Source organism: Mustela nivalis, assembly GCF_964662115.1.
Source record: "Mustela nivalis genome assembly, chromosome: 15".
NCBI classification, from domain to species: Eukaryota; Metazoa; Chordata; class Mammalia; order Carnivora; family Mustelidae; genus Mustela; species Mustela nivalis.
Window position 1 is genome coordinate 36,758,941 of NC_139034.1, and position 25,650 is coordinate 36,784,590.

Genomic DNA, 25,650 nt, shown 5'->3' on the forward strand with positions numbered 1-25,650 from the left:
CTTTGGAAGATCGGCCAGAAATTAATGTTACTTAAATAAAATTAGCACCAAGGAGAAGTGAGAACTTTTGCCTCTTTTGCTTGTTTCATGTAGGAAATCTTGGCATATAGGCTGGGGCTTTCCTGGAAATATTGCATTTTTGGGTTATGTTGCTAGAAAACTTGAAGTTGTATATAGTAAAAATAAGAATCTATAAGGATGTAAAAAGTTACAATTTGTGTTAAAAGATGCCACCTTATGAATGCTTTGGATGATCTTAAGCAAAATGTATTCTTCTGTATTGTTGACTTTATTAGTATTATTCTTAATGAGAAAATAAGGCTAGTTAATAAAATTCTGTTGTACTTCAGGTTTTTTTTTTGTTGTTGTTTGTTTTTTGTTTTTTTTTTTTCTAATGTAGGGTTTAAAATGTGAATTTTACCCGTGTTTCCCTTTTCCATTATACAACTTAAACTTTGGATACAAGTTTTAGAGCATAGTGGTTGACATAGGCTAGTGTGTCTATGGGGCTGAACACAGGCAGAGGTGGGTACATTTCTATAGAGTCCTTCTCTGTAGGTCTGGGCAATCATCATTGGGAAGGGCAGAGTGTGTAGTTTTCTTGTTTCTTGTAATGGTGTGTTTCCTTATTCTCTTTTTAGGTGATACAGTTAATATTGGAGATGTATCCTACAAACTGAAAACTCCAAAGAGCCCAGAACTTGTGCCGCAGAACTACAGTAAGGAATAGTCATTTATTTATGAATGAATAGCTTTTAACTTTTCATTATGGGGATTTTCAAACATATGCAAAACTAGAAAAAAGTATATAAACATGATGTATTTATCATTTATTTTGAACATTTATCCACGTATATCAATCTTTTAACTGACTCCCATTTTTTCTTCTGGAGTATTTAAAACCTATCCCAGACATCCTATCATGTCACCCTTGAATATTTCAGTAAAACATTTTTTCGTGTACTATTCTTTCATTTTTTAAATTGGGATAAAATTTACATATAATAAAGTGCACAGATCTTAGGTATTCATTTTGATTCGTTTTGACAATTCTGTAAAATTGTATAACTGCCAAGATTTATTTTCCTCATCCCTAAATATTCTGTGCTCCTTTCCATCTGTTCTGCCCTGGATGCCAGTGTTTTTGTTTTCTACCAGGATGGATTTACCTGTTCTTTAGCTGGCTATAAATAGAATCATATGATAGAGTTTTTCTGGGTGTGTATTTGGCTTCTTTCTATCAAGATAATGATTTTGAAATTCACCCATATTCCCATACTTATCAGTTTGTTTTTAATTGCTGGGTAGTATTGCATTGTATAAATATACTACAATTTGTTTACCTGTTCTGTCGATAGACATTCGGAGGTTTTCCATTTTAAGACTGTTATGAATAAGGTGGTATGAACATTCCTGTACAAGTCTTGTAGTTATAACTTTTCACCTCTCTTGAATAAATAACTAGGAATTGAATTGATGTGTCATAGGATGGATGGCTGTTTAACTTTATAAGACACTGCCAAACAATTCTCCAAGATAGTCATGCTGTTTTACCCTTTGACCAACAGTGATGTTCTATTTCTATATCCTTGCCAACATTGGAATTTCTAGTCTTTCCTTTTATTCATTCTACGAGGTATAAAATAGTAACTTGTGGTTTTTGTTTTATACCAGCATATTGAAATATAATTAATATACCATAAAATTTAACTTTTTTAAAAAATTTACCTTTTAAAGTGTAGAACTCAGAGGTTTTTAATATATTTACAGTTGTGCAATCGTGCCCCATCTAAGTTTAGAACATTTTCATCACACCCAAAAGAAGCCTTGTATCCATTAACAGTCACTCCTTGTTTTGACCTCCAACAACTGTATACACCACTCCCCCAACCCCAGCCTTTGGCAGTCACTAATATATTTTCTGTTTCTGTAGATTTGCCTACTCTTAGTAGTTCATATAGATGAAATCATACTATATGTGGCCTTTGCATCTCACTTTTTTCATTTATTATGTTTCAAGGTTCATCTGTGTTGTAGCATGTATCAGTACTGGATTCCTCTTATGACTAAATAATATTCCATGGTATGGCTCTACCACTTTTTGCTTATCCATTCATCAGTTGATAGACATTTGGTTCGTTTCTACTTTTAGGTTGTTACAAATGATACTGTTACGCCCATAAAAGTTTTCATAAAAGTTTTTGAACAGACATCTGTTTTCAGGTTTTTTGGTTATGTGCCTAGTAGTGGAATTGCTAGGTCAGACAGTAACTCTATGTTTAACATTTTGTGGAATTATCAAACTGTTCTCCACAGAGGCCACCCGGTTTTACATTCCCCACCTGGATGTCTGAGGCTTCCAGTTTATCCACATTTTTACTGACACTTACTACTGCCTTTTTATGATAGCCATCTTCACCAGTATGAGGTTGTTATCTTGTGATTTGCATCTCCCTAATGACTCACAGTCACTTGTTTGCTCAAAATCATGTCACTTCTTTTCTCAGAATTCCTTAAATGAACCAAGGTCACTCCTTACCTTTCTTGATCTAGTCTCAGCCTTATCTCCTGTTACTCTCCTTCCTTATTTCCAGTCACTGGACACAAAATAGATAATTTTTTGTTCACTCTTCAGATTCTTCCACTAGACTATGTGCTCCTTGAAGGAAGATATCACACTTTCATCTAATGTAAGTTTCCAGTGACTCTCCTAAATAACTCTGCCATCTGTCCTCTCCACTCTGTCTCATTATTCTTTTACTGTATTTTTTTAAGTTATTTTCTCAGTAGTCACTCTAGAGACTACAGTTGACAATTTACCTTGAGACAAACTTGTTCCTATTAATAATAACTTAATTTCAATTGTGTATAAAAACTTTGCTCTAAAATAGCTCTCTTCCCTTTTACTTCCTTTTTGCTATTATTGTCATCCAAAATATATCTTTATATGTTAAAATCTATCATCACAATTTTGTATAATTACCACTATATGAAGTTGTCTTTTAAATCGGAAGGAAAGAATTACAAATAAAAATATGTTTATCCTGTCTTTATATTTACATATGTAATTGCCTTTACTAGTATTCTTTGTTTCTTTGTGTACATTTGAGTTACTATCTAGTTTGCATTCATTTCAGCTTGAAGGATGGAATTCTTTTAGTATTTCTTGTAGGGCAGATCTATTAGTGATGAATTCTCTCAATTTTGGTTATCTGGAAATTTCTTTCTTTCTTTCTTTCTTTCTTTTTTTTTTTTTTTGGTAAGATTTTATTTATTTATTTAGCAGAGCTAGAGAGCACAAAAGCGGGGAGAACAGCAGAAGGGCAGGGAGAAGCAGTCTCCCTGCTGAGCAGGGAGCCCAAAGTGGGGCTCGATCTCAGGACCCTGGGATCATGAACTGAGTTGAAGGCAGACGCTTAACCATCTCAGCCATGCAGGCACCCCTAGAAATTTCTTGATTTTACCTTTATTGGTAAAATAATAATTTTATTATTATTCTTAATTTTACCTTTCTTGGCTAATAGGTTTTTGTCCCCAGCACTTTGAATATGTCATCTTATTGGCCCTGACCACCATAGTTTATGATGATAAACTGATAAATCAGTTATTAATTTTATCAAGAATCCTTTCTAATGATGAGCCACTTGTCTTCACTCTCCAGATAGTCCATTTATCTTTGTCTATTGATAGTTTGACTGTGATATGGCTAAGTGCGGTCTCTTTGAGTTAGACTTATTTGGAGTCCATTGAGCTTCTTGAATGTGCATACTAATGTTTTCCATTAATTTGAAGGAGTTCGGGCGCCTGGGTGGCTCAGTGGGTTAAGCCGCTGCCTTCGGCTCAGGTCATGATCTCAGGGTCCTGGGATCGAGTCCCGCATCGGGCTCTCTGCTCAGCGGGGAGCCTGCTTCCTCCTCTCCTCTCTCTGCCTGCCTCTCTGCCTACTTGTGATCTCTCTCTGTCAAATAAATAAATAAAAAATCTTAAAAAAAAAAAATAAAATAAATAAAAAAAAATTGAAGGAGTTCTTTTGTAATCATTCTTCATTCTTAGTTCTTCCCTTCTTTTTTTTTTTTTAAATTAATTAATTAATTTATTTGTCAGAGTGAGAGAGAGTGCGCGCGCCCAAGCAGACAGAGTGACAGGCAGAGGCAGAGAGAGAAGCAGGCTCCCCACCAAGCAAGGAGCCTGACGTGGGACTCGATCCCAGGATCTTTGGATCATGACCTGATCTGAAGGCAGCAGCTTAACTGACTGAGCCACCCAGGCGTCCCAGTTCCTCCCTTCTTTCTGTCTTTCTGGGACTCTCATTATCTTTGTGTTAATATGCTAGATGGTGTCCTGGAGTTTCTGAGGGCCTGTTAATTTTTCTTCATTCATTTTTGTTTCTGTTTCTTAGACTAGATAATGTCAGTTAACCTATTCAAGTTTGCTGATTACTCTGTCCTCTCACGACTCTTGTTGAGCCCCTTTGGTGATTTTTTTTTTTTTCAATTCATTTATTATAGTTTTTGACTTTAGAATTTCTCTTTGAATCTTTTTTATAATTTCTGTTTCTTTATTGATATTTTCTGGTGAGATATTGTTGTCATACTTTAAGTTGTTAGACTTTTGGGGGGGTTCTTTGAACAAAAGCTAATTTAAAGTATTTTATACTGAGTTCAGTGTCTGGCTTCCTCAAAGATAGTTTATTGACTGCTTTTTTCTTCTGTGTACGCTATAATTTCCTATTTCTTTGTGTTTCATACCTTTTATTTTGAAAAGAAGACCTATTAAATAATATGATTTGACAACTCTGGGCATCAACTTCCCTCCCTTGCTTAGGGTTTGATTTCGCTCTAGTTGTTTGTTTAATGATGTATGTAGACTGTTTCTCTGAAATCTGTACTCTTCGTCATATGCAGCCACTAAAGTTTCTGCTCAGTTAGCTTACTGGCCCGCCAGTGATGGTACAGAGATTTCTTACATGCCTCAAACAAATCTCTTCTCCCGATTTTGACCATGGCCTGTGTGTGCATGTTGGACATGATTTCCAGCAAAGCTCCAGAGGCAGCTTATAAGTCTGTCTTCCTCCTTGTGCAAAGCTTCAGTGTCAGCCAGAGGTGAGCCATTAGGCCCTTCTCAGAACTTTCCCAGACATATTCATGGCCTTCTAGATTCCTAGACATATACTATAGTTTTTCAGGCCTTCCTTTGGACATCTTATTCCCAGTTTTTCCTTTAAAGTTGTTTGTTTGTTTTTTTGGTCATCCTTTTGTTAGCTCCAACTGATTTTAGTGCCTCAGGCAGCTGTGATGTTAAACAGTTGTTAAATTTTTTTTTTTTTTTTTGGGCAAACACCCTGGAGTAGTGTTGTTTACACACTGGGAGCTCTGAGTGGGTCAAATGAAGTCAAATTCTAAAAAAGGAGCTTTTCAGAGAGCTGTTAGAGGAGTCAAGTAGGGATAATTTTCTAGGGCCAGGAGGATTAGGAAGCTGCAACCCTGTTCTGCCCCCTTCAGTGGTTGCCAGCCTGCTGGTTTGCACCAATATTGTCGGTGGTTGATATCAAGATTACTCCAGAGCTGGGGAGAGAGGTGGGAACAGGACAAGTTAAAAGACTACAAAACATACAGTTCATACAAGGTTCACACATTTTTCTTGGATAAATGCTTGTTAGATTGTTGAAAGTCTCTTGTTAATTTCTAGAGTTCTGAAAAAATGAATTTTGACAATTTTTGCCAGTGTTGCTATTGCTTTTATGAAGGAGTGGATTTTAAGTGGTCCTTGCCTTGCTGTGCCAGTAGTGCACATTTAGTTTACATGTCCCTGATGAGTATGATGTTCAATTTATTTTCCAATGCTTATTGATTATTTATATATCTTTTGTGATGTGTCTGTTAAAATGCTTTGCTTATTTAAAAAAGCGGATTTTGCCTATTTATTGTTGACTTGTAAAAGTTCTTCGTATACTCAAGATACAAGTTCTTTGTCATATATATGTATTATAAATACTTTTTTCAGTCTCTCCCTTGCCTAATCATTTTCTCAGAGTTATCTTTTAGTTGGCAGAGGTTTTGATTACATAGAGTTTATTGTTTATTTTTTTGTTATGGTTAGTGCTTATTATGTCTTAGAAATCTTTGCCTACCTCAAGGTTGTGAAGATAGTCTTTTTTTTCCCCTAAGAACTTTATAGTTCTGTTTTATTTTAAAGGGGTAGGTCCAATTTTAGTTTGAAAAATTTTTGACTTTTTTTTTTCATAATGTAGCCTTTATTATGCTTTAAATATCTGTAGAGTCTGTATTGCTAGTTCCTCTTTTATTCCTAATATTGGAAATGTGTGGGTTTTTTCTTTCTCTTCTTAATTAGTCTTACTAGGGATTTATCAGTGATAAAAATAGTTTTTCATTATTGATTTTTCTCTATTGTTTATCCATTTGTTATTTCACTGATGTCCATTATTTAATACTTCCTTTCTTTTATTTACTTTGATTCCTATTCTTTGTCTGACTATTTAAGGTAGACGTTCAGATTATTGTTTTTGTCCCCTTTTTTTCTGATTTAATTGTCCAAAGCTGTAAATTTCCATTTAAACTATGCTTTAGGTCTGCCTCACAAATATTGATATCTTAAGTTTTCATTATTCCATTCAAGACATTTCTAGGGGTCACAGATTTTTTCTTTATTTAGAAGTATGTTTGCTTCATTTTCAGTATTTGGTTTGTTTTTCTTTATCTTACAGTTACTGATTTCTAATTAAATATTAAGGTCAGAGTATCTAATTTAATACTATTATGGTCAGGGAACATATTCTCTAGAGTTCCAGTTCTTTGAAATAGAAATTATTGAGACTTAATGATCAGCATTAAGAGCTCTGTTGGTGAGTGTTTCATGTTATCTTTGAAAAGAATTAGTATTCTGCTGATGTTGGGCGTTGTTGTCTGTAAATATTAATTAGGTCAGTATTGACAATATTGTTCAAGTCCTTTATGTTTTTACTGATTTTATCTACCTCTTCAATCAGTGGCTGATAAAGTGGTGCTAAAACATTCTATTATGATTGTTGATTGTAGATTTGTTGCTCTTTATTCTACTAGTTTTTATTTTGTGTATCTCAGAACTCTCTATAGGTATGTACACACTTATAATTGTTATGTCCTCTTTATGAATGGCCCATTTTATTATTCAATGCTGTCATTGTCTGGTAACAGTTTTTCTTCTTAAAGTTTATTTTGTCTGATAGTAATGTAAACCACACCATCTTTCTTGTGCTAAGTGTTTGTATGGTATGCTCTCTTTCACTCTTTTACTTTGGGCTAGTTTGTGCCTTTATATTTCAAGTGTGTCTTATGAACAGCTTATTTATACATTCTTACAAGCTCTTTCTTTGAATGGAATGTTCAACTCATTTATATTTAATATAATTATTGATGTAGATATGCTTATGTCGACCATCTTGATTTTTTTTTTGCCTTTTTGTTTTCTTTATATTTTTATATACATTTTTTATTATCTTCTTTTCAGAGATAATTTTTCCATTTTGTCTCTTCCATTGGCTCTCTAGTTATGCCTCTTTTTCTAGTGTGGTTTGTCCAATAGAACTTCTTGAAGTGATGGATATGTTCTATATTTTTGCTGTCCAGTATAGCAGGAACTAGCCACATATGGTTATTAACCATTCAGAGCATGACCATTGCAGTCAGCAAGGAAAATAATTTTAGATTTTATTTAATTTTTGTTAATTTAAACAAATTTAAATAGTGACGTGTGACTAGTGGGTGCTCTATTGAACAGTGATTCTCTAGGGATTATAATATACATCTTCAACTTACCATAGTCTACTTTCAAGTAATAGGTCTGTTTTAGGGACAATGTGATAACTTTTCAACACTATACGTTCATTTACCTCTCATAACCTTGCTTGGTAGTCTTGCTATCATATATTTTAATTCCATAATAAATGCTAAAACACCACAATATTGTTATTTTTTACTTTAGGCAATTAGTGGAATTTTAAATTAAATATATATGTATAAAATAGAGAGTTTTTTTTTTAAGATTTTATTTATTTATTTGACAGACAGAGATCACAAGTAGGCAGAGAGAGAGAGAGAGAGAGAGAGGAGGAAGCAGGCCCCCTGCTAAGCAGAGAGCCCGATACGAGGCTTGATCCCAAGACCCTGGGATCATGACCTGAGCCGAAGGCAGAGGCCTTAACCCACTAAGCCACCCAGGCTTCCCAGAGATGATTTTTAAAGTTTTTAATGTCTACCCATGTTTTATGCTGCTTTTCATTTCTTCCTGCAGATTCAGACATTCATCTGAAAGCATTTCCCTTCAGCCAGAAGAGTTTCTTCTAGCACTTCTTTTTAGTAGGCTTGTGATAGGAATTCTCTCGTGTGTTGTCTTTTTTTTTTTTTTAAATATTTTACTCATTTATTTTGAGAGAGAGAGAGAGAGCATGAGCAGGGGGTTGGGCAGAGAAAAAGGAAAAGAGAATCTGAGCAGACTCCCCACTGGACACAGAGCTGGAAAGGGGCCTATGTCTAAGGACCCTGCCATCAGGAGCAAAGGTGAAATCAACAGTCAGTTGTTTAGCCAACTGAGCCAGCCAGGCACCCCTCTTTTTTTTTTTTTTAAAGTAAGCTCCACACCTAATGTGGGGCTCAAACCCACAACCCTGAGATAAGAAGAGTTGCATGCCCTCTTGACTGAACCAGCCAGGGGCCCCTCATCTGTTGTCTATCTTGACATGTGTTTTTATTTCACTTACCCCCGTCACTGGAAATGGAATGCCACTTTTTTATTGTTTTTTTTTTTTTTTTTAGTCCTTTAAAGATATCATTTTATTGTCTTCTGGTTTCTATTGTTTCTAATAAAAAGTCTGCTATCATTTTTGTTGTGCCCATAGTTGTTATTTGTCCTTTTTCTCTATCTACATTAAAAATTCTTCTTTTCATCTCTTATATTTTAATGAAAAGTTTGGCTTTGATGTACACAGGTGTGTTCTTTGAATTTATTTTCTTTGCTTACTCTGAGTTCTTAAGTCTCTGGGTTAATTTGGAAATTAATTTGGAAAATTAATTGGAAGTTAATTTGGAAAATTCTTGGCCATAATTAATAATTCTTGGCCTGTTTTTCTTTTCAGCTTTGTGCAGTCTTAGTTTCATCCTGTCGGACGAGTCATTCATTTCTATTAATACACTTTTTATTTTTACCTCCATTCACGTTTTCTTTATATTTTCCATCTCACATGCTTGAATACATTCATGTTGTCCTCCTTTTGCACTAGATATTTTAACATATTTTTCATGGTCTGATAATTCCAGCATCTAGGCCACTTTTAGAACTGCTTTTATTGATTTTTGAGTATGGATTACTTTTATAAAAAATTTTTAAATTTTTTAATAAACATATAATGTATTATTAGCCCTAGGGGTAGAAGTCTGTGAATTGCCAGGTTTATACCCTTCACAGCACTCACCATAGCACATACCCTCCCTAATGCCCATAATCCCACCCCCCCCAAACCCCCTCCCCCCAGGAACCCTCAGTTTGTTTTGTGAGATTAAGAATCTCTTGTGGTTTGTCTCCCTCCCTCCCGATCCCATCTTGTTTCATTTATTTTTTTCCTGCCCCCCAAATCCCCCACGTTGCATCTCCACTTTTTCATATCAGGGAGATCATATGATAGTTATCTTTCTCCGATTGACTTATTTTGCTAAGCATGATACGCTCTAGTTCCATTCACGTCGTCGCAATGGCAAGATTTCATTTCTTTTGATGGCTGCATAGTATTCCATTGTGGGTTCTTTCCATAGTTTGGCTATTGTGGACATTGCTGCTATAAACATTTAAGTGCACATACCCCTTTGGATCACTACATTTGTATCTTTAGGGTAAATACCCAGTAGTGGATCACATTTTCTTGCTTCTCTGTTTGTCTCATAATATTTTATTGTATGCCAGGCATTGTATATAAAAGAATGGTAGAGACTGAAGTAAATGATATTTACCCCAGAAAAGGGCATGCCTCTTCATCTGCTAAGTCCCATGTTTGTGGAGGTGGGCACTGGAGGAAGAATGCAGAGTCAAACCAGTATATGCTTGAGCTCTGACTGGGCTTTGTTGTAGATTAGTTAGATTCCACTTATCTCTACTTTCAGAGGTACTGAGGAAGAGATCAGGACTTTCTCTTTAGTAATGTCTGTCATGTGAATTCTGGTGAGATTCCAGAGCTTTCTTTATGCTTTATAGCTGAATTTCCAGCGCTACAAACCATGGCTCATTTCTCTTTGCTTTATGGCTATGTTTTTGGTTGCTTGGGAGCTTTGCCCTTTAGTCCTGCATTCTCCTTTCTCCAACCCAGATTTCTCTTTAAGCTGTTGCCCTTCTCCAGCCAAAGGCCATATCAATGAAGGCCAAGTGTGCCACAGAGGAATTTATCTCAGCTCTTCTGCCCGAACATGGTTCATGAGAGCTGCTGCTTTATACGGTATAAAGACGTGAAGTGCCTTGAAGGGATTTCTGTTGCTTTTTCTGTCCCACCCCCAGGCTTCACTGGGTTGTTGCCTTGTATTAACAAAAGGTGCAGTATGTTCAGAAAGAATCTGTCTCAGTTCTTGCCCTTTGTCTGGTTTTTAGTGTGTACCCCTGTGTACTCAGTGAAGGCCGGGGGGAAGAGTTAGTGGGTAAGTGCCAATTCCTCTGTGACTGAGACTTTTCAGTAGATGAGTTCATCATCTCAGCTTGTGTGTGGCCATTTTAGGTTGTTGGAAGTTCAGCTTGCTTCTCCTGATACACCTATGGCGGATTTCTTCCTCCTCCTACCATTCTGCCCGGGATGTACATGCTGTGCATCTTTTCTTTCCTTGAAAATGCTCATTACTCTCTAGAATTTAGTTCATTCAGGTTTCTTTGAATTCTTAGCTGTATGGTAGGTTTTAAGAAACTGTGATTTTTACAGATTAACTGCCTTGTTCTCATTGTCAGGTTGAAAGTAAAATTCTCTTCAATTCTCTTCTTCCTAACTAGAGGTGGGATTCAGGAGCATTTATTTCTAGTGTTCATTATTTAATGGTTATGCCTAATCATATTATTGTAAATGATAGGTAATCTTTTCTGGGGGTGAGACTAGGGACTTAAATCTTTAATAAGTTGTTATATTTACCTAGAGAAACTTGACAAAGTAGATTTAGAACACCTTACATGATGATTGAAAACACTCATTTTTTTCCTGATTTCTGGACTTTATTTTTTTATTACGAATGTAGCTAACTTTTATAATGAACTTTGGAAGTGAGGAATAATATCCACTCTTGATAGACAGTAGGAAAACCATTATACATAGTTTGTGTTCTGTATGGAAGCGTCTATTTGGAAGGAAAAGAATATGTTTGAGATTTTGTATGTACTATTTCCTAGATATGGATTTCCCTTCCTTCCTTCTCCTCATCTTCCTCCTCCTCTGCCTTCTTCTATTTCTGTAGTCATTTAACTGCTCTGATTTTCTTGCCAGTGTAGAAACAATCATTTCAACCTTATGGATATATTTTAAGGATTGAATCAGATAGCCTGTGTAAAATGAATAGGATAATGCCTGGGACGTAGTGCTCAATAAATAAGAGTCCCTGACACAACCATTTACTCAGTCTCCTGATTCTGTTCCTTCTTACTTCCCATTGCCCTTATAACACTGTTGAACATGGTTAATACTGAGGGCTGCTATGATTCCGCTTAAAAGATAAGTTAAAAACATTTTCGTCTTCATTCAGTCTTACTTTTAAAAAATGAATCTGGAGGGGCACTTGGGTGGCTCAGGTGGTTAAGTGACAACTTTTGATTTTGGCTCAGGTCGTGATCTCAGCATTGTGAGACTGAGCCCCACGTCAGGCTCCATGTTGGGCATACAGCCTACTTGGCAGTGTTCCTCTCCCTTTCTCCTGCTTTCTGTCTCTCTAAAAAATAAAGAATGAATCTGGAATCTTCTCTAGATTTGATTTTGAATTTGTCAATAGTTAGGTTGTTTCTAGGATCACACATGGTGGCAGTAGGCTCTTCAAAAAAGCTTCAATCTTCTTTCAAAGATAAAACTTTGAAACAATATGTTTTTATAGTGTTAAAAACACTGTGGTTTTTTTTATATTGTTATATATTTTTTTAATATAGTTTTATATATAGTTTTTATATAGTGTTAAAAACATAGTGTGTTAAAAACACACTATGTGTTTATAGTGTGGAAGGAATGTTGTCCTTTCAAGCTTTACCTAGACATGAATCATGGTCATTGCTTGGCTGCTGCCAGCAGGGGATAGCACTATTCTTCCCTTTTAACAACTAAGATGGATGGCACTGTGTCTCTCCTATTGAGGGTCTGCTAAAATATTTTATCATAGCTATAGATGCTTAATCATTTGGGAACTAGGGATCTTATTAAGTGAGAGAATGTATAATAAGACTATACCAGCTTTAAGGATTCAAGGGATTCTAGTAACAATATCAATTTTAAGACTTACAAACATATGCTTTGAATGAATATATTTTCATATTTTGCAAATGACTGGCGGGGAGGCAATTTAGCAGTAGTTGGCTTAGATCAAGTTCCATGTGTAAAAGGTATCTGTTTTTAAATATAGAAAGACCCAAATATTTTGTCGCCAAAAAATCCCAGAAAAGCAAACAAAGAAAAACCCTCAACATATTCTGTTTTCAAAGAATTTTTTTTTAAATTTATTTTTTTGACAGAGAGAGAGAGAGAAAGAGAGAGCGCTCACAAGTGGGCAGAGAGGCAGGCAGAGGGAGAAGGGGAAGCAGGTTCCCCATCGAGTAGAGAGCCTGATGCGAGGCTTGATCCCAGGACCCTGAGACCATGACCTGAACTGAAGGCAGAGGCTTAACCCACTGAGCCACCCAGGTGCCCCAACATTTTCTGTTTTAACATACTTTGAATTTCTGTTGCTGTTTTCAGAAATCTTTTATGCAATTAAAAATTTTCATTTCTTTTATGTTTAGGTGTTAGTAGCTTACCCTTTGTAATTTATCAGAAAAGAGTTTATATTGAAAGCAGTTGGATGGTGTATAGGCTTTGGTTTGCTTTTTCTGTGCTTGTCATCCATTCATCATTGTTCCCACCATATTCATAATAATATAAGTATCCTTAGGTATATTATTGTTTGTATATCAAAATAATAGTGCCGTGTTATACCCAGTAGTAAATTAACATTGTCTCTACTAGTCTTTTGTATGAGGAGCTGCACCCTTTTGTAGGGGACAGACTATTGGGAGTTTGGTTAACCTGAAATAGGAAAAGTGGCTGAGCTAATAAGTAACCCAAAATCTCACATAGCCATATAAGTATTACATGGTTTCTATGTATTAATTGGGGTAGATATATTTATTTATTAGTAAAACATGTTTTGGAGCATCTACTTCCTATATTAGGGTCAAATATTGTATTCTTTCAACTACTTCTCCCTCTCTCAGGGACTGTTTCCAAGATAGAAAAATCATAGCTGTTTGGCTTTACTCTTGCTATTAGATGACTGATTGGAGATTATGGGTTTTGGTTTTGAGAGAAACTAGAGAAACTAGATAGTTACCCCCTCCTCTTTTGGAGTTACTTTTTAAAATATCTTAAAATATTTTGAAAATAGTGTTTTGTTGAATGAAGTTTTGATACCCTGTTGCTTTCCCACCCATATTTATACTTCAGTTTAGCTCTTTGCTTTTGCATATTTAACATTTTAAAATGAAACATAAATGACAGATTTTTGTTAAGGAAAGGAATTAGCAATTACCATCCTCTCTGAAACTCATTTCATAACCAGGAAAGTAGGACCATAAGAAAGAGGTCAGAAGACTAATTAATTAGTAGCAAAGCCCAGATTTCCTGACTTCAGTTTGATTTTTTTTTTTTAATAGTCTGTCCCAGTATTTCTGACTACTTTAGAGTAAGTCTGGGAATGAAAAGAAAACTGGTATGTTAGGTAACTCTTTTGGAACTTAAGAGCATAGTAACAATTGAAAATATTGAAATAGTTGAGGCATGGTGGTGCTATTTTATTTCTGTCCTTTCCAAGGTTATTCAGAGCACTGAAAATCAATTGTTGTCTTCTAGTAATTAGGAAATAAAAATCACAGTGTTGAGACATGAACCCTCATATTTAACACCTAATTTAATGGAAGTGGTAGAAATCCTGTTAGCCAACAGAGATGCTATAGACTGGGAATATTCTCAAGTGGAAGTCCAAAATTCAGTTTAAAACCACATGAAAGTGGTATTATGTCATGAAAATAAAATTTCTTAATTCTTTGACCATTTGACTAAGATAATGAATGCTTGAATCTTATAGTCGGTTGTCAGCTTCTCATTTGAATAGTGTTTGACGTAGCATTTACCCCAGTGCCGGCCACATAACAGACAGAGGAGTTGAACTGTTCTTCAGTTTTTTATTATCTAGGTCTTGTCACCTCCTGCCTTAACCATTGTTAACTCCCACTTATCATCTTAGTTCCTAGTCTCTCCCCTGCTAGTGTTGAAGTGAGTAATTGAAGATTTTTGCCTTTTTGAATGAAAAGCGCATCTCAAGGCTTAGATGAAATTGTCAACTGGTGAAAAGGGGTTCCTTCATGTTTTTGTTCTCGGAGTTAAACTATATTATATCAAGCTGATATTTCTTCCAGCGTTTGCCTTACAAGGTGGTGCTCCAGGGTAGCAGGTTTCAATAGATGATGACTTTAAAGTCGACTTCAGAGTTATATTTCTGCTTCCTTACATAATTTCCTTGTTGCAGTCTGTGAACCAATTATATGTGAGGTCATTTAAGGTTTGCTGGACACATGGAGCTCATATCCAAGCAATTAGGGCCCACAAATGTTTTCTGTAAGAATTACAACATTGTGCTTTAAAAGTGGTGTTTTGGGCATAATAAGTGTGAAATAGTGTGAAAGGTTTTCACACTATGAGGGGGGAGGAGGGGGTGTTTGTAAATAATTTCAAGAGTTTTGAGAAATTCTTCAACATGTAAGTGACAGAATAGCATGGAAAACTGTCATTTTTTTGGTCTGTGGATAATGTCGAACAATCACTGCAGCTACTTGGCAGTTTCAATGAATGAGTGGCAAAGCTTACACAAAAGTCCTCCAGGAAGGTGTTATCTAAGATCCACTTACAGAATAGAGACAGAGCTTCAATAATCTGAGGAGCAAAGCCTCCCATCCTGAAGATTTCCCATATCTTCAATAGTTAACTAATTGCTACTCATTACATGAGAACTTACTTGGAGAAAAGGATTTCATTTAAAATTTCTTAAGCTAGAATAGAGCACTCAAAGGGAAGAGTCCCATCAACCTTTAAAACCCTGTGACTTGGCCTGAAGTCTCCTCCAGAGTCTCACAGCAATCTTTATTCAGTGCCTAAATTTTTTTTAGTGTTCTTTCTCCCAGGCACCATGCTAAAGACAACTTAACGTTTCTTGGATCATTTTGTTGCTTTTTATTTTCCGTTGATGCTTTCTGCAACTTTTATTGCAGATGTACAATTTTTGAACTATGTAATATTAAATAGGCTTCTTTGGATCTGTGTGGTCATTTAACCACTATGGATGACATTATTTGAATGAGAAAATGAATCGAAGTAGTAAACCCCTAAGTTAAAAGTTACATTTTAATGGATATCTGACACATATGATAGAGGATTAATACCCTTAATATACAAATGTATCTCAGAAATTGCTAAGAAACACTGTATCATTTGGTAGAAAATAGGCAAAGGATTTAAATAGCCATGCCACAGGAGAGGGAATCCAAATGGGTATGTTCTAAACCTCTTTAATAGTTAGAGAGATACAAATTATATAATTATATAAGAGCTAAAATTTAAAAGTATAGTAGGGTGCCTGGATGGCTCAGTCGGTTGTGTGGGACTCTTGCTTAGGTCACGATCTCATGGGGTGTGGGATCAAGCCCTATGTGGGGCTCCATGCTCAATAGGGGAGTCTGCTTGAAGATTCTCTCCCTCTGCCCACACATGCATGTGTGCATTCTCTCTCTCTCTCTCTCTCTCTCAAATAAATAAATCTAAAAAACCAAAAAGTATGATAATGTCCAGTACCTACATTGACATTGCTGGTGGAAGTGTGAGTCAATATAGCTTCTTTGGAAAGTAATAAGGTAGTAGCTATTAAAATTAAGAAAATAGGGGCACCTGGGTGACAGTCTTGTGTCTTCAGCTCAGGTCATGATCTCAGGGTCCTGGGCTCCAGCCCCACGTCAGGCTCCCTGCTCAGTGGGGAGTCTGCTTCTCCTTCTCCCTCTGCCCCTTCCTCCCACTCATGCTCTCTCTCTCTCTCAAATAAATAAATAAAATCTTTAAGAAAATAAAATTAAAAAAATATATCTTTGATGTAGTAGTTTCTTTGTCAGTTATGTTCATTAAGGAAAAAATCAGTTTGTAAAAGATATTTGTACACAATATGTATTCCAGCATTTTGGTGTTACATAGTGACAAAAACAAGAAGCAATGAATGTATCAGTAAAGGAATAGTTGAATAAATAATTGTTTACCCATGTTATGGACTTCTGCACTGCTAAAAAATAATGTTAGATTTATATCTGTGGATCTTGAGGGTGTCCATGCCATATTGTTAAGCAAAAATTGCAGACTAAAAAAAAGAGTTTTCGGACTTTGGGGTAGTGTATAAAGTCTGATACAATTTTTTTTTTTTTTTTAGCAACTTGAATACTTTCACAGGTATGTCAGATGTCTTTCTGTACACAGAAAAGTATGGAAGGCTAAACTCCAGGTTTTTAATTTTAAGTTTTTTTGAGGGCATTGGGTTAGGAGTGAGGCTGTGAATGGACGGGGTCAAGAGAGATCATTTTTCTTTTTACATTTTTGGATTTTTTTCCTTTGTTACAGTAAGCATGTGTTAGATTATAACTTTAAAAATAGCTGATAAAACCCTTATGTTTAAAGTGAAACTTCCTAAAGAATACATCTATTATAACTGCTTTCTCTGTGAACCTGAGTTATAAAAATAAAATGTTCATGCTTTGTGTTTAAAGAACTCAGATTCATCTGACAGGACCTAAAAATTCTTGGTTCTTCTGAGATGTGTTCATAAGTAAAAGTCATTCCTTTGCTTTAATTTTGTGGTTTTGGTTGGTATAGTCTTGTCATAAATATGACCAGCTACCCTAAGGCCAACAAAAATATCTTCAGTAGATTATCACAATGTAACAGTATGTTATGGATGATAAGAACTTTATAAGAAGCTGAGTTGCAAATTGAATTTTGGGTGTTAAATTGTGATAAATTGATTTGTCAAATATTCTAATAGATACTACCTGTCATATTACTGCTTTCCCTGTGTACCAGTTATTCTCTACTTCCAGAAAGGCTGTTGTTACTTTGCAATGTGGTTTTTCAAACTGTATAACTTTTTGTTCCTATTACAAAAATAAAACATGATGAATACAAAAAACTTGGGATACTGAAATCCTGAAAAACAAAAGGATAAAACTGAAATCATATATAAGTCTAATTATAACCACTGTTAACATCTTAATGTGTTATTCAAATCTTTTAAGAAAAATGTTGCCAAGTATAATTTACATATAATGATTTTCACATATTTCAATGTACAGTTTCATAAGTTGTTTTTCTTTTCAGTTTCATAAGTTTTGATATATCAAAACTTATGAAAGTTGAATCATCATTAGTCAAATATTGGTCAAATAAATTCATCACCACTGAAAGTGTACTCAAACCCCTTTGTAAATGTCCCCTGGTTCTTCCATTTTCTGGGAATCACTGATCTGCTTTGTAGGTATGGTTGTATTTTCTGGAATTTTATACAAATGGAATCATATATACTAAAATATATTTATTACATAAATATATTTATTATCTATAAATATATATTTGTATGTTCACTTTTATTTATATATTTATATATTAATATATATTATTATATATAATTTTTTTTCTTTCAGGCATTTTATATTATATGATTTCTGTCACTTAGCATAATTTTGAGATTCTTTCATGTTGCATGTCTCAATAGTTCATCAGTTTTTATTACTGAGTAATTAGTTTGCCTATTCATTCATTCATCTGTTGGTGGACATCACTGTAACTGTTTTGAGGCTCTTTAAATGAAGGTGCTGAACATGAATGAACATTCATGTGTAAGTCTTTATAGGGACATAATACTTTCCTAGTGATTTTAATATGCACTTCCTAGTGACTAATGATGGTGAACATTTATTTATGTGCTTATTTGCCATCTGTATATCTTTGATGAAGTGTCCACATCTTTTGTCCACTTTTTTATTAGAGCGTTTGTGTTCTTTTGAGTCTTGAGGGTTTTTTTTTTTTTTTTGGATTTAGTTATTTGACAGAGAGAGAGAGCAAGGAAGCACAAGCTGCCAAGGGAGAGGGAGAAGGAGGTTCAACCTGAAGGCAGATTCTTAACTGACCGAGCCACTCATGCACCCAAGTTTTGAGATTTGTTCATACATTCTGGATATAAGAAATTTACCAGATAAAAGATTTATAAATATTTTCATTCAGTTGGCAAATTGTCCTTTAATTTTTTAAATTATGACTTTTGAAGAGTAGCCATTTTGAATTTTAGTGAAATCCAATTTATCAGTTTTTACTTTTATTGGATTGTGGTTTTTTGTGTCATACCTAAGAAATCTTTGTCTGATGGAAGATTACAAAGATTTTTTTCTTGTTTTTCTCCCAAATCTTTTCACAGTTGTATACATAGTTTATATTTAGGTCTATTATCCATGTTAAGTTAATTTTTACATAATGGTGTGAGTCAGAGGTCATTTTATATAGGGTGTGGGTCAAAGTTCATGTTTTGCATATGGATATCTAATTGTTTCAGTACTGTTTGTTGAAAAGACTATCCTTTCTCCACTGACTTGCCTTTATACCTTTGTCAGAAATTGTGTGTCTATTTCTAGACTGTTCTAGTGATCTCTAAAAGTCTCACTATCTTGATTGCTAAAGTATTACAGTAAATCTTGAAATCAGGTAATGTTAATTAGTTTTCCATCTTTGTTCTTTTACAAAGATGTTTTGACTATTCTGGGTCCATTGGACCTTTATGATTTTAGAATCAGCTTATCAGTTTCCACAAAAAAAGCCTACTGGGATTTTGATTGGGATTGCATTGAATCTATAGATTCAATATCTTAATAATACTGAGTTTTGCAACCCATAAACAAGGTGTATCTCTCCATTCATTTAGATCTTTAATTTCTCTCAGTGTTTTGGTTTTTTTTTTTCCTCTTTGAGAGAGAGGGATGGGGGTGGGTTGGGGAGGGGGGCAGAGGGAGAGAGAGAACCTTAAGCAGGCTCCAAGCCCAGTACAGAACCAGAGTCAGGGCTCTATCCCAGGACCCTGAGATCATGACCTGAGCTGAAATCAAGAGTTGCATGCTTAAACGACTGATCCACTTAGAGGTACCCCTTTTGTTTTTTTTCAGTGTATAGGTTTTGTGTACATTGTCAGTCATCATTCAAGTATTTCATATTTTTGATGTTATTACTATAAATGGTGTTTTTTTAAAATTTCAACATAGAAATACAATTGATTTTTTCATATTGACGTTGTATCTTGGCACCTTGCTAAACTCGCTTATTAATTCTAGAGCTTGTTTTGTAGATTTTATCACAGTTCTGGTATAAACAGTCTTGTTATATATAAATAAAGGTAATACTGCTTCTTTTTAATTGGGTGGGGCTTTTTCTTTGTTTGTTTTTCCCTTACTGTTTTTGCTAGTACCTCCAGTAAATGTTGAATAGCAGTGATGAAAACAGAGAATTTGTCTTATTTCTGATTTTGGGGGCAAGCATTCTACCTTTCACCCTGAAGTATGTTAGGCATAGATTTTTCATATATGTTGTTTATCAAGTTGAGGAAGTTTTCTCCCATTTGTGGATTGCAATCAGGAAGTGATATTCCATTTTGTCAGGTGTTCTTTGACATGATAATGTGTTTTTTCTTTTTTAGCTTGTTAACATGGTGAATTAATCGATTTTTTTAAATTAACATATAATGTATTATTAGCCCCAGGGGTACAGGTCTGTGAATTGCCAGGAATTAATTGATTTTTAAATGTTAAGCTAACTTTGCATTTCTGGAATAAATCCTACTTGGTTATAATGTGTTGTTGTTTTTACATATTATTGGTTTCAGTTTGAGAGAATTTTGTTTAGAATTTTTGTGTCTATATTTATGAAGGATATTGATCTGTAGTTTTCTTTTGGTCCTAGATCCAGGTGCTATAACAAAGCATCATAGCTTGGGTGGCTTATGAAAAACCTGAAACATATTTCCCACAATTCTGGGAGCAGGAAGTCTGGGATGAGGGCACCAGTATGATCGGGTTCTGACAAGGCCCTCTCCTGGGTTGTGGACCGCTGACTTCTTGTATCCATACATGGCAGAAAGAGTGGAGAGACAGAGCAAGCTCCAGTGTCTTTTCTTCTAAAGATTCTAATCCCATTCGTGAGTGCTCCTAATCGCCTCCCAAAGGCCCCACCTCCTAATACCATCACATTGGGAGTTAGGATTTCAACATGTGCATTTTAGAGGAACATATTCAGTCTATAGCACTTTCCTTGTGATGTCTTTGTCAGATTTTAGTTTTCAGGCAGTGCTGGTCTCATAGAATGAATTGGGGAGTATTTCTTCCTTTTCCAGTTTTCTGAATGAATTTGTATAAAATTAGCTTTTTTTCCTTAAATGTTGGTAGACTTCATCTTGAAGGTATCTTGGCCTGGAGTTTTCTTCATAGGAAGGTTTTTAATTAATTCAATTTCTTTGTTAGATATAGTTATTGAAGTTACCTTTTCTTGTGTTAGCTAAGGAACAGCTGACTTTTTTTTTTTTTTTTTTTTTTTTAAGAGAGATTGAGTGTGAGTGGGTGGGAGAAGGGGAGGGGCAGAGGGAGAGAAGAGAGAGAATCTCAGGCCGGCTCCATGCTCAGTGCTGAGCTTGAGTGGGGCTAGATCCCATGACTGCAAGACCATGACCTGAGCTGAAACCAGGAGTTAGACGCTCAACTGACTGAACCACCAGGTGCCCCAAGAACAGCTGACTTTTTAAAGGAATTCGTCGTTCAAGGAATTTGTCCATTTTTTCCAAGTTGTGGAGTGTGTTGTCATAAAAATTTTCACACTAATTCTCCATTTAATATCTGAAGTATCTGTACTTCATGTCAACCCCTATCTCATATTCCTGACCTGACTTTGGTAATCTGTGTCTTCTCTTTTAACATATATTGTATTTGCTTCAGGGGTACAAGTCTGTGAATTATCAGTCTTACACAATTCACAGCACTCACCATAGCACTTACCCTCCCAAATGTGCATCACCCAGCCACCCTCTCCTTCCCACCCTGCCTCCTCTCTAGCAACCGTCAGTTTGTTTCCTGAGGTTGAGTCTCTTATTAACGATTTATCTCTCTCTCTGATTTCATCTCATTTCCTTTTCCCCTCCCTTCCTCTATGATCCTCTGTCTCGTTTCTCAAATTACTCATAGTGAGTGAGAGATTTCACTCATTAGTGAAATCATATGGTAATTGTCTTTCTCTGATTGACTTATTTTGCTTAGCATAATACCCTCTAGTTCCATCCACGTCATTGCAAATGGCACGATTTCATTTCTTTGATGGTGCATAATATTGTGTGTGTGTGTGTGTGTGTGTGTGTGTGTGTATCACATCTTCTTTATCGATTCTTCTGTTGTTGGATTTCTAGGCTCTTTCCATAGCTTGGCTATTTTGGGCATTGCTGCTCTAAACATTGGGGTACACGTGTCCCTTCGGATCATTACATTTGTATCTTTAGGGTAAATACCCAGTAGTGCAATGCTGGGCTGTAAGTTAGCTCTATTTTCAACTTTTTGAGGAACCTCCATACTGTTTTCTCTTCTCTCTTTCCTAATCAGTCTCTCCTGATTTGTCAACTTTATTGATTTCTCAAAAAATAAACTTTTGGTTTCATTAATTTTTAAAAATTATTTTGTTTTCAATTTCATTGATTTAAGCTCTGATCAGTATAAATTTCATTTCTCTGGCTTTCACTTGCTCTTCCTTCTTTAGTATCTTAAGGCAGAAGCTGAGGCCATTAATTTGAAATCCTTCCTTTTTCTCCACACTGGCCTTTAGTGCTATAAAATTTCCCCTAAGTACTCCCTTAGTGGCATGCCATAAATTTGGCTACATTGTATTTTTACTTTCATTTGTTCCAGTGTGCTTGGCAATTTCCCTTTTGATTTCATCTTTGACCCATGTGGTATTTACAAGTGTACTGTTTAGTTTCTGAATATTTGGAGATTTTCCAAAGATTATTTTTAATTTTCTTTTTAGATTATTTATTTATTTATTTATTTGACAGACAGAGATCACAAGTAGGCAGAGAGGGAGGCAGAGAGAGAGGGGGAAGCAGGCTCCCCGCTGAGCAGAGAGCCTGATGCAGGGCTCGATCCCAGGACCCTGAGATCATGACCTGAGCCAAAGGCAGAGGCCCAACCTACTGAGCCACCCAGGTGCCCCCAAAGGTCTTTTTATTATTAATTTGCAATATAATTTAATTTTGGTCCGAGAATATACTTTGTGTGAGTCAGATCTTATAAATGTACCCAGTGTTTTTAAAAATGACTGTACTTACTGCATCATTCAAGAAAATATTCGCTATGTACTATTTTGTGACCATTTTCACAAAGCATTATATTATAAAAATTTTCCTGTCTCAAGGGTTTTCTAAAACTTGATTTTAAAAAAAAGTAACTTAGGTTTTCTTTTGTAGGAATAGTACATTTATGTGTTTCAGAAACTGAAACAATATAAAAAAATGCACACTGAGAAATCATAGTTTCACCTGTTTCTATTTACATTATTTGCAACATTATTAGTTGCAGGGGTATCTTTTCTGTATTTCTCTATGCAAATACAAGAAAAAACATGCATATATATACTCTTGTTCCAATATCTCTACACAAAAAATAAACAGCTTGACCCTTAATCATTGTATGTGGATATGCTTCCATTTATTTAATGTATATTGATGTGTTTTTCCTGTTTTAAGAAAAACTAAATGGCTTCTCTATTCTGAGGACCGTGTTGGCCAGTATTGTCTTCTCATTTAATTTGGATTACAGCTATATTGGATCAGACTCATCAGTCTACATTATAGATGAGTGGCTTTATATAAACTGGGCTTTAAATATATGCAGTGTTTTCCTTTGACACCTTCAGAGGACCTTATTGTATTCATTTTGGTGCTAAGCCCATAGAATAGGTCCTTAACAAATGTAGCTCTGTAAATGATTTAATTTCTTAGTTTGGTTAGCCCATGTGGTAAATGATGTAGGTTTCAGTTCTAAATATACTGTATGTTGTTTTCCTTGACATCCATCATAGTCAAGTACAGAATGATATGTGATAGGTGACAGTTTAGTAAATGAACATGAACTGAGATTAGGTGTGATTCTTTTGAAATCTCTCACTGTGCTGTGGTAGGAGGGAATGCAGGGTAGTGTGGCAAACTCGGGTTCACATTCTTCCTGAACTATTTTGTGGGATGACTATGGTCAATACAGTGAAATGCCATGAGGAAGTACCTAACATAAGCTCTAGTAGTCAGGGATGGGGTAAATGTTGGGTTCCTTTCTCCTTTATTTCTTCAGGGTGGGCTCTAGGTCCAGATGGTCATTTTAGTATAAACCCAGAAGCCCATTCATTACCACCGAGTCCACACTGTGCAGCCCACTGTCTAGGACGCACACCAGGTAGAGGATTTTGCAGGTGAGGATAAGGCTTTAATGTTCTTCCATTCGTGGTTGTCACTGGCTGAGGGGTTTGGCATGACGCTTTACCTGTAATCTTCATAATAGTCATACTTGATAAGTATTATTAATGCTCTCTTGAAAATAAGAAAACTTAAGCCCGGAAGATTCAGAATTCTTGTCCAAGGACACTGATAAAAGACAGGATGAGAAATCACAGCTACGTCTGTTTGGCTTCAAAGGCATTTTTTTCCCCCTCCATTATATTATGTTGCCCCTTGGGATGCTTACAAAGCATCACTAGTTTTCAAGGACTTACTATAATGAAATGAGAACTATGTGTAATTTTCTGAAATTTTAATTTTAATCTTTACATGTATGACAAGTTTAAGTCTGCAGAGGGAGAAAATTATAATTTGGATTCCTTTAATAAACTTATTTTAAAGCCCTTGAATATGCCTGGGTAAAAATAGTACACTTTTTTTTTTTTTTTTTTTTTTTTGTGAAACAAGTATTGGCTGGGGATTGAATAAGGAATGTAGCCCAACATGAACCAGATGTTTTATTTTTACCTAGAGAGGGAAATGTTAGAATATAGGATTAGGCTCTCTGGTTTCATTTTGACATCAGTTTATCATTATATGGCCTCCTGGAAGGTAGCATCTTGTGCCTGAAAACATGGAAGTCAGGGTTTCCTCGTGCACGCAGGGCTGTGTTTATATGAGGTTATGCATGGCAGTTTGGCGGTTTGTTTTGCAGATGTTCGTAATGTACAGTCTTACATCTTGTTTCTATTTCTGGAATGCTTTTAAGTATGACTCATGTTTTCTTGAGGCCATCCTAAAAATACAGCTAGTTTCAAGCATTAACGTAAAATACACCACAGACACCACACAGCAGTATGTGATGCTTTCTCTCAGTAGTTTAATACAATTTTTGGACAAATTAAATATTTTCTTTGACATAATAGACTAAACTAAAAAATAAGTAAGTAAAAATGGGAGTTTTTTTTTTTAAGAGAAACATGTCCTCTCATATCATAGTGTAAAAATTGGAATTTTCAATAAAAGGAGTAAAACATGATATCATTGGCATTCTCAAAAATGAAGAAATAGTATTGATGTCCAGAAAAGCAAGTCCATTAAACTTGTTGGAGCCCCATGAGGTGCATACTTGTAGGGAAAATCTTGGATCTGAAGATAGAGCCTGTTAAAAAGATTTTGGAGGGGTAGTAGGACATAAAGGCTAGAGTGCAAGCTTTGAACTCAGAAGCTTAGGTCAAAGTCCTGGTTCATGCACAGAGCAACTGTGAATAAGAACTTCAATTTTCTTTTCATGAAACTTAGGTAATGAATATTTAAAGAATGCTTATATGGCCCTTACTATTAACCAGACACTGTTCTAAGTGCCTAATTTAATCCTCATAATGACCTTATGAATAAGTACCTTTGTTATATCTGTTATACAGATAGAGAAACTGAGCACAGAGAATTGAAATAACTGTTGAAGTTTACATAGCTAGTAGACAGCAGAGTTGGGATTTGAACAGTTTGGCCCAATTCTGTATTCTGACACAGTAGAGTCTGCTGCGTCCTAGGGTTGGTGTGAGTTCCAAAAGAGATCCTGTATGAAAAATCATTTGTATTTTTACCCGGCACATGAAAAAGATGTAATAAATTATTGCTGTTATTGTGACTGTTTATTGGAGAAGGACAAAATACGGGAAAAGAAGTCTTACTGAAGGTATAGCATAGACTACAGGGCCAGCTACAGGATTCAGAAGCTGCTTATGTGTATTAAGAAACTTACGTAGAATTGAAATGTGGTGATGAGAGCCTTGGATATCTTGACATCTAG

The 25,650-nt window shown here is 35.4% G+C and overlaps 1 protein-coding gene across 1 annotated transcript in view; it reads left to right on the forward strand.

Annotated features, from left to right (window-relative positions):
- Window positions 1–25,650, forward strand: part of VWA8 (von Willebrand factor A domain containing 8) — a 322,462-nt gene that overhangs the window by 12,552 nt on the left and 284,260 nt on the right. Inside the window, exon 2 of the mRNA XM_082701350.1 lies at window positions 642–719. Coding sequence (XP_082557476.1) covers window positions 642–719 — 78 coding nt within the window. The remainder of the gene's footprint in view (window positions 1–641; window positions 720–25,650) is intronic.